General features: G+C 46.1%; 1 protein-coding gene across 3 annotated transcripts; it reads left to right on the plus strand.

Moving 5' to 3' along the window:
* Positions 1-3,833: 3,833 nt before the first annotated feature.
* Positions 3,834-8,752, plus strand: LOC139243297 (zinc finger protein 664-like). 3 transcript variants are annotated; one of them, XM_070870750.1, is made up of 2 exons: positions 3,834-3,933; positions 7,341-8,752. In XM_070870750.1, exon 2 carries the CDS (start codon positions 7,447-7,449, stop codon positions 7,951-7,953), a length of 507 nt encoding a protein of 168 aa, XP_070726851.1. In that variant the 5' UTR covers positions 3,834-3,933; positions 7,341-7,446; the 3' UTR covers positions 7,954-8,752. The 3 variants fall into 2 exon arrangements, with proteins under 3 accessions (XP_070726851.1, XP_070726853.1, XP_070726852.1); XM_070870751.1 differs by lacking the exon at positions 3,834-3,933 and adding an exon at positions 3,944-3,960.
* The last annotated feature ends 1,398 nt before the right edge of the window (positions 8,753-10,150 follow it).

Consider the following 10,150-nt stretch of genomic DNA (forward strand, 5'->3'; position numbering starts at 1 on the left):
CAGACACACAGAACTGGCCTCAATCCTATTTTCACAGGCAGCAGAAGCTGTCAGTCCCACAGTGATCCGAAGTGACAGAGTTAAATTGTAATCTTACCGCCAAATTGAGCTGTAGAATCAGATGCCGTTTCACCATTGAAACAGATCACACTGACAGGTACATTAAACACCCACACTCACTTGCCAGAAACTGGCAGGGATAGAATAAAAGACAATCATCTATCAGAAAAAATGTCAAACAGGTAGTATAAACTGCACTCGCAAATCAGAAGCTGATGGGTACAGAGCAAAAGCCATATTCGTGTTTCAGAATCTGACAGATTTAGTATTTAAACCCCCGAAAATACCAGAAGATGACAGGTTCAGAATAAAACCCACATTCCCGTACCATAGACTGACAGATACAGTATACAACACACACCCACATATATGAAAGTGAAAGTAACAGAATAAAATCCCCACTTGCATATCAGAGAGTGACAGGTAAAGTGTAAATCCCATGTGCATATATCGGAAAACTGAAAGGCAGTAAGTAAAATTGTTACTTGCATCGCAGAAACTGATCGGGGCAGAGTAAAACCCACACCCGCACATCTTAAAAATGATACAGAAGGCAAAATCTTCACTCATACATCAGAGAAATACAGGTAAAAAGTCACATTGATTCTCACGTTCACATACCAGAGACTGGCAAATACAGATTAAACCCAAACTACCACAGCAGAAACTGAGAGGCACAGATTATATCTCAACACACACCAAAACCTGACAGTTGCAGAAAAAACACACACTTGCATATCCGAGACTGAGTGATATAGTATAAAACCCACACTCAAATATCAGAGACTAAGAGATACAGTATAAAACCCACACTCACATATCAGAGACTGAGTGTTACAGTATAAAACCCACACTCACATATCAGAGGCTGAGAGATACAGTATAAAACCCATACTCACATATCAGAGGCTGACATCTTAAAATCCATATTCCCATAACAAAAATTGACATACGGTGACATGCCCATACTCACGAACCAGGAATTGACAGGTACAGGGTAAAGATCTCTCTCTTCATTCCAGAAACTGACAGGTACAAATGAAAGCCCACTCACAATTAAGCAGAAACTGGCAGGTATAGATTAATGCCCACAATCACATATCAGAACTTGACGGGTACAGAATAAAACCCAGGCTCTCATAACAGAAATGGGGAGATACAGAGAAAGGCCCACACTCATAGCAGAGACAGATCGATACAGAGTAAAATTTAGATTCATTTACCAGAGACCGACAGATTCAGCATAAAACTCACCTCCAGAACACAAATTGACAGTTAGAAATTAAAACCAATACTCTATCATGAATTGGTGGTAGACAGTAAAACAATACTTACATACTGGAGAATGACAGGTATGGAGTGGAACTGACATTCACATAACAGAGATGGACAGATACAGCACAGAACACACTCACACACCAAGAATGGAAAGAAACATAGAAAATAGGTGCAGGAGCAGGCCATTCGGCCCTTCGAGCCTCCACCACCATTCAATATGATCATGGCTGATCATGCAACTTCAGTACCTCAGTCCCGCTTTCTCTCGACACCCCCTGATCCCCTTAGCCGTAAGGGCCACATCTAACTCCCTGTTGAATATATCCAACGAACTGGACTCCACAACATTCTGTGGTAGAGAACTGCACAGGTTTACCACTCTCTGGGTGAAAAAGTTTCTCCTCATTTCTATCCGATATGGCTTACCCCTTATCCTTCGACTGTGACCCTGATTCTGGACTTCCCCAACATCAGGAACATTCTTCCTGCCTCTAACCTGTCCAGTCCAGTCATAATATTACATGTTTCTATGAGATCCCCTCTCATTCTTCTAAATTCCAGTGAATGTAAGCCTAGCTGATCCAGTCTTTCTTCATATGTCAGTCCTGCCATCCCGGGAATTAGTCTGATGAACCTTCGCTGCACTCCCTCAATAGCAAGCACTTCCTTGCTCAGATTAATCGACCAAGACTGCACACAATACTCAAGGTGTGGTCTCACCAAGGCCCTGTATAACTGCAGTAAGACTTCCCCGCTCAAATCCCCTCGCTATGAAGGCCAGCATGCCAGTTGCTTTCTTTACTGCCTGCTGGACCTGCATGCCGACGTTCAGTGACTGATGTACCATGACACCCAGGTCTCTTTGCACCTCCCATTTTACTAATCTGTCACCATTCAGATAATCTGCCTTCCTGTTTTTGCCACCAAAGTGGATAACCTCACATTTACCCACATTATACTGCATCTGCCATGAAATTGCCCATTCACCTAACCTATCCAAGTCACCCTGCAGCCTCTTAGCATCCTACTCACAGCTCACACTGCCACCCAGCTTAGTGTCATCTGCAAACTTGGAGATATTACCTTCAATTCCATCGTCTAAACCATTAACATATATTTTAATTAGTTGGGATCAATGAACTGAACCTTGCAGCACCCCACTAGTCACTGCCTGCCATTCTGAAAAAGACCCGTTTATTCCAACTCTTTGCTTCCTGTCTGCCAACCGGTTCTCTATCCATGTCAATACATTACCCCCAATACCATATGCTTCAGTTTTGCACACTAATCTCTTGTGTGGGACCTTGTCAAAAGTCTTTTGAAATTCCAAATACACCACATCCCCACTGGTTCTCCCTTATCCACGCCACTAGTTACCTCCTCAAAAAACTCTCGAAGATTTGTCAAGCATGAATTCCCTTTCATAAATCCATGCTGACTTGGACCAATCCTGTCACTGCTTTCCAAATGATCTGCTATTACATCTTTAATAATTGATTCCAGCATTTTCCCCACCACCGATGTCATACAAACCGGTCTATAATTCCCTGTGTTCTCTCCCCCTCCTTTTTTTAAAAGGTGGGGTTACATTAGCTACCCTCCAATCCATAGGTACTGATCCATAGTCCATGCAATTCCGGAAAATGACCACCAATGCATCTACTATTTCTAGGGCCCCTTCTTTAACTACTCTGGGATGCAGACTATCAGGCCCTGGGGATTTATCGGCCTTCAGTCCCATCAGTTTCCCTACAACCATTTCCTGACGAATAAGGATTTCCCTCAGTTCCTCCTTCCCGTCAGATCCTCGGTCCCTTAGTAATTTCGGGAGGTTATTCGTGTCTTCCTTCGTGAAGACAGAACCAAAGTATTTGTTCAATTGGTCTGTCATTTCCTTGTTCCCCATTATTAATTCACCTGATTCTGACTGCAAGGGACCACATTTGTCTTCATTAATCTTTTTCTCTTCACATATCTATAGAAGCTTTTGCAGTCAGTTTTTAATGTTCCCTGCAAGCTTATTCTCATACTCTATTTCCCCCCTCCTAATTAGACCCTTTGTCCTCCTCTGCTGAATTCTAAATTTCTCCCAGTCCTCAGGTTTGCAGCTTTTTCTGGCCAATTTATATGCCTCTTCCTTGGATTTAACACTGTCCCTAATTTCCCTTGTTAGCCATGGTTGAGCCACCTTTCCGGTTTTATTTTTACGCCAGACAGGGATGTACAATAGTTGTAATTCATCCATGTTATCTTTAAATGTCTGCCATTGCCTATCCACCGTCAAACCTTTAAGTATCATTCGCCAGTTTATCCTAGCCAAATCACGTCTCATACCATTGAAGTTTCCTTTAAGTTCAGGACCCTAGTCTCTGAGTTAACCGTGTCGCTCTCCAGCTTAATGAAGAATTCTACCATATTATGGTCACTTTTCCCCAAGGGGCCACGCACGGCCAGATTGCTAATCAATCCTCTCTCGTTACAGAAGACCCAGTCTAGGATGGCCTGCTCTCCAGTTGGTTCCTCGACATATTGGTCTAGAAAATCATATCTTATACACTCCAGGAAATCCTCCTCCACAGTATTGCGACAAGTTTGGTGAGCCCAATCAATATCTAGGTTAAGGTAACCCATGATAACTGCTGTACCCTTATTGCACGCATCCCTAATTTCCTGTTTGATGCCATCCCCAACCTCCCTACTACTGTTTGGTGGTTTGTACACAACTCCAACTAACGTTTTCTGCCCTTTTGTGTTTCGCAGCTCTACCCATATAGGTTCCACATTATCCCAGCCAATGTCCTTCCTTACTGTTGCATTAATCTCCTCTTTAACCATTAACACTACCCCACCTCCTTTTCCTTTCTGGATATTCTTCGTGAATATTGAATACCCCTGGATGTTATGTTCCCAGCTGTGGTTACACTGGAGCCATGACTTTGTAATCCCAATTACATCATATCCGCTAACAGCTATCTGTGCAGTTAATTTGTCCACCTTGTTACGAATGCTTCTCGCTTTGAGACTCAGAGCTTTCAGGCTTGTTTTTATAAACACTCTTTGTCCTTTTAGAATTATGTTGTAATGTGGTCCTTTTTGATACAGAATGAAACCATAGGCAATTACCAGAAATTCACAGGTACAGGATAAAATCCATGCTCTCGTATCAGAAACTAACATGCAGAGTAAAACCCTCATTCATATACCAGAGATGGACAGATACAGAATCAAATCCACACTCCCATACCAGACATCCAATATATAAGAAAATAAGAACATAAGAAATAGAAGCAGGAGTAGGGCATACGACCACTCGAGCCGGCTCCACCATTTAATACGATCATGGCTGATCCGATCATGGACTCAATTCCACTTCGCTGCCCGCTCCCCATAACCCCTTATTCCCTTATCAGTTAAGACAATGTCTATCTCTGTCTTAAATATATTCGATGTCCCAGCATACACAGCTCTCTGAGGCAGCGAATTCCACAGGTTTATAACCCTCTGAGAGAAGAAATTCCTCCTCATCTCCGTTTTAAATGGGCGGCCCCTTATTCTAAGATTATGCCCCCAAGTTCTAATCTCCCCAATCAGTGAAAACATCCTCTCTGCATCCACCTTGTCAAGCCCCCTCATTATCTTATACGTTTCGATAAATCACCTCTCATTCGTTCTTCTCAATTCAATGAGTAGAGGCCCAACCTCCTCAATCTTTTCTCATAAGTCAACCCCTCATCTCCGGAATCAACATAGTGAACCTTTTCTCAACTTCCTCCAAAGCAAGTATATCCTTTCATAAATATGGAAACCAAAACTACACGCAGTATTCCAGGTGTGGCCTCACCAATAACTTGTATAACTGTAGCAAGACCTCCCTGCTTTTATACTCCAGCCCCTTTGCAATAAAGGCCAAGATTCAGTTGGCCTTCCTGATCACTTGCTGTACCTGCATATTAACCTTTTGTGTTTCGTGCACAAGTACCCCCAAGTCCCGCTGTACTGCAGCACATTGCAATCTTTCTCCATTTAAATAATAACTTGCTCTTTGATTTTTTTTCTGGCATAATGCATGACCTCACATTTTCCAACATTATACTCTATCTGCCAAATTTTTGCCCACTCACTTCGCCAATTTGTGTCCTTTCACAGATTATTTGTGTCCTCCCCACACATTGCTTTTCCTCCCATCTTTATATCGTCAGCAAACTTGGCTACGTTACAGTCGGTCCCTTCTTGCAAGTCGTTAATATAGATTGTAAATAGTTGGGATCCCAGCACTGATCCCTGCGGCACTCCACTAGTTACTGATTGCCAACCCAAGAATGAACCATTTACCCCAACTCTCTGTTTTCTGTTAGTTAGCCAATCCTCTATCCATGCTAATATATTACCCCCAGCACAGTGAACTTTTATCTTGTGCAGTAATCTTTTATGTGGCACCTTGTCAAATGGCTTCTGGGAGTCCAATTACACCACACCCACTTTATCCAACGTGTTCGTTACATGCTCAAAGAATTCCAGCAAATTTATCAAACTGAACTTCTCCTTCATAAATCCATGCTGACTGCCTGACCGAATTATGCTTTTCCAAATGTCGTGCTACTGCTTCTTTAAGAATGAACTCTTCAACATTTTCCCAACCACAGATGTTAGGCGAACTGGCCTATAGTTTCCTGCTTTTTGTCTGCCTCATTTTTAACCGAGTGCAGCTCTCAGTCACCGGGCACCACCGAGTATGGCTCTCAGTCCCCGGGCAACACCGAGTGCGGCGCTCAGTCCCCGGGCAACACAGAGTACGGCTCTCAGTACGCAGGCAACACCGAGTGCGGCTCCGAGGCCCCGGGCAACACCGAGTGTGGCTCTCAGTCCCCGCGCAACGCCGAGTGTGGCTCTCAGTCCCCGCGCAACACCGAGTGTGGCTCTCAGTCCCCGGGCAACACCGAGTGCGGCTCTCGGCCCCCGGGCAACATCGAGTGCGGCTCACGGCTCCCGGGCAACTCGGAGTGTGGCTCTCAGTCCCCGGGCAACACCGAGTTTGGCTCTCAGTCCCCGGACAACACCGAGTGTGGCTCTCAGACCCCGGGCAACACCGAGTGCGGCTCTCGGGCCCCGGGCAACACCGAGCGCGGCACTCGGGCCCCGGGCAACACCGAGCGCGGCTCTCAGTCCCCGGGCAACACCGAGCGTGACTCTCAGTCCCCGGGCAACACAGAGTGTGGCTCTCAGTCCCCGGGCAACACCGAGTGTGACTCTCAGTCCCCGGGCAACACTGACTGTGTCTCTCGGGCCCCGGGCAAAACCGAGCGCGGCTCTCGGGCCCCGGGCAACACCGAGTGAGGCTCTCAGTCCCCGGACAACACCGAGTGTGGCTCTCAATCCCCGGGCAACACCAAGTGTGGCTCTCAGTCCCCGGGCAACACCGAGTGTGGCTCTCGGGCCCCGGGCAACACCGAGCGCGGCTCTCAGTCCCTGGGCAACACCGAGTGTGGCTCTCAGTCACCGGGTAAAACCGAGTGCGGCTCTCGGGGCCTGAGTCAGAGCCACCGGGCCAACACCAGCAACCCACGGGGGCACCACCTCCCCCACACCAGGAAAACAACAACTTACATTTATATAGCAGGCCCAGCAATTCCCAGCCGCTCTATCAGGTGGGCGCTGGATGTGGAAGGCACTCACAGGCCTCCTGTGTGGGTCTGCTTGTTGCATCAATTTGAGCTGGATGGACAGGAGGGAGAAGCTGCTGGGTTTCACCCCCAGTAATTCTGGGCCCAGTGGGAGCAACAATTTCCAATGTGGGCCTGTCGAGGGAGGTGGGTTCCCTTCCCTGAAGGACAGTATTGGCCCAGATGTGTTTTTACGTCAATCCGGCAGCTTTCTTGGTCACTTTTTTCTTGTGACGGCCCCACAAATGACCAGATTCATTAAGCTCAATTTCACAATCTGCCTTTGTGTTTTTGTAGGTTCTCTCTCACACTCCCTTTTCCTGTTTGAAATTCACTTTACAGGATGTTAAAAGGGGAGGATTTGTAGACGGAAGCTCAAACCAAACATCACCTCAAAATCTGACAGTCACTCGCTACATCGGGACTGGAATATCATCAGCTTTTGACCATGGAAGCAGAAGGCACCATTCACAGTGGGGAGAAACGGTACACGTGCTCTGTGTGTGGACAAGGCTTCAGGCAATCATCAAAACTGGAGAGACACAAGTGCAGTCACACTGGGGAGAAACCGTGTAAATGTGGGGACTGTGGGAAACGATTCAACTCCCCGTCCCAGCTGGAAATACATCGGCGAGTTCACACCGGGGAGAGACCGTTCACCTGCTCCAACTGTGGCAAGGGATTCACTCAGTTATCCAACCTGGAGAGACACAAGTGCAGTCACACTGGGGAGAGACCATTCACCTGCTCCGACTGTGGGAAGGGATTCACTACATCATCCGACCTGCTGAGGCACCAGCGAGTTCACACTGGGGAGAGGCTATTCACCTGCTCCGACTGTGGGAAGGGATTCACTACATCATCCAACCTGCTGACACACCAGCGAGTTCATAATGAGGAGAGACCTTGTAAATCTTCTGATTGTGAGAAGAGTTTTAAAAGCAAAAGCAACTGATGAGACACCAGCGAGTTCACACTGGGGAGAAGCCGTTCAGCTGCTCTAAATGTGGGAAGGGATTCACGACATCATCCAACCTGCTGACACACCAGCGACTTCACACTGGGGAGAGGCCGTTCAGCTGCTCTGAATGTGGGAAGGTATTCACTCAGTTATCCCACCTGCTGACACACCAGCGTGTTCACACTGGGGAGAGACCGTTTAGCTGCTCTGAATGTGGGAAGGGATTCACGACATCATCCCACCTGCTGAAACTCCAGCGAGTTCACACTGGGGAGAGGCCGTTCACCTGCTCCGAGTGTGGAAAGGGATTCACTACATCATCCTACCTGCAGACACACCAGCGAGTTCACACTGGGGAGAGGCCATTCACCTGCTATGAGTGTGGCAAGGGATTCTCTCTGTCAGGCAACCTGCTGAGACATCAGCGAGTTCACAAGTGACTGCAGGGGTTGGAACCTGCTGTTATTCACATCCCGGACTGAATCGTGTTCATTCTGACAGTTGGGGTTTATAACTCCTGTAACACTGATGGTAATAACTTCTGAAATCGATGGGAGTTTAATATTTGGGATATAGACACATAAATTAGTGTTGCTTTGAACACATTGCTGTGGATTTTTATCTTTCCCACCTGAGTGTTTAGCATCACCTGGCTAGAGCTGAGAAAGGACATTCTGTGGGGAGGATCTTCCAGGGGGAACAGAACTTCAGCCTGGACACTGACCTTCTGGGCCACACAGAGATCACCACATTCTTCTGAACTCCAATATGTTTCGTCCAACCTACTCAACCATAAGTCAATCCCCTCATCTCTGGAATCAAATCTGGAATCTGCAGCAGATATGAGCAAGGACCTGAGGCTAATTAAATGACAAATATTTCATTACAGACAAGGTTACACTGGGAGAAATGTTCAGTTCGAACATAATAAATAGGAGCCGGAGTAGGTCATTTGAACCCTCAGGCCTGCTCCGCCATTCAATAAGGTCATGGCTGATCTGATCATGGACTCAGTTCCACTTCCCTGCCCACTCCCCATTATCCGTTACTCACTTATCGCTCAAAGATCTGTCTATTTCCGCTTTAACTATTTTCAAAGACCCAGCCTCCACAGCTCTCCTGGGCAGAGAATGCCACAGATTTACAACCCTCAGAGAATAAATTCCTCGTCTCAGTTTTAATTGGGTGGCCGCTTATTCTAAGACTATGTCCCCTAGTTTTAGCTTCCCGTGTAAGTGGAAATATCCTCTCTGCATCCACCTTGTCGAACCCGCTCATATCTTATATTTCGAGAAAATCACCTCTCATTATTCTGAACTCCAATATGTTTAGGCCCAGCCTACTCTAGCTATATTCATAAGTAAATCCCCTCATCTCCGGAATCAACCTAGCGAACCTTCTCTGAACTGCCTCCAATGCAAGTATATTCTTCCTTAAATACAAATACCAAAATACGGAGTACATTACAGGCAAAATGCCAAATAAACCAGCAGCACACTGGCACCTTAACAATGTGTCATTGACCTACAGGCTTTTCTTAAGTAGATGTGCTGAGTGGATATAAATTTAACCAGGTTTACAGATGTGATGCTCCATTCACATATTGAGGGGAGAAGAGATGCTGTGGGGGACATGCTTAGTCCAGTAGCTGAAAGTGATTAACAGACTGGGTTTTGTGTTTAGTGATCCGAGGCGTGTTACCAATTCCAGCAATATCGAAGCCCATGGAATAACAGTGGCAGTGGAAGCATGGATATGAAAGTGGCTAAGTGATACACACAGAGTAGTGGTGAACGGTTGTTTTTCAGACTGGAGGAAGTGGTGTTCCCCACGTGTCGGTACTCGGGCCACTGCTTTTTTTGATCTATATTAATGACCAAGACTTGGGTTTACAGGGCACAATTTCCAAATCTGCAGCTCAAACAAAACTTGGAAGTGCAGTGAACAATGACGAGGGAGTGATAGACTTCAGAAAGACATAGACAGGCTTGGGGAATGTGTGGACATGTGGCAGATGAAATTTAACGTAGAAAAGTTCAAAAGTGATACATTTTGTTTGGAAGAAAGAGGAGAGGAAATATAAACTAAGGGGTACAATTGTAAAGGGGTGCATGAACAGAGAGACCCAGGAGTATGTACGCACCAATCACTGAAGGTGGCAGCACAGGTTGAGAAAGTAGTTACAAAGACT

Source organism: Pristiophorus japonicus, unplaced genomic scaffold (assembly GCF_044704955.1).
Source record: "Pristiophorus japonicus isolate sPriJap1 unplaced genomic scaffold, sPriJap1.hap1 HAP1_SCAFFOLD_168, whole genome shotgun sequence".
Lineage (NCBI taxonomy): Eukaryota > Metazoa > Chordata > Chondrichthyes > Pristiophoridae > Pristiophorus > Pristiophorus japonicus.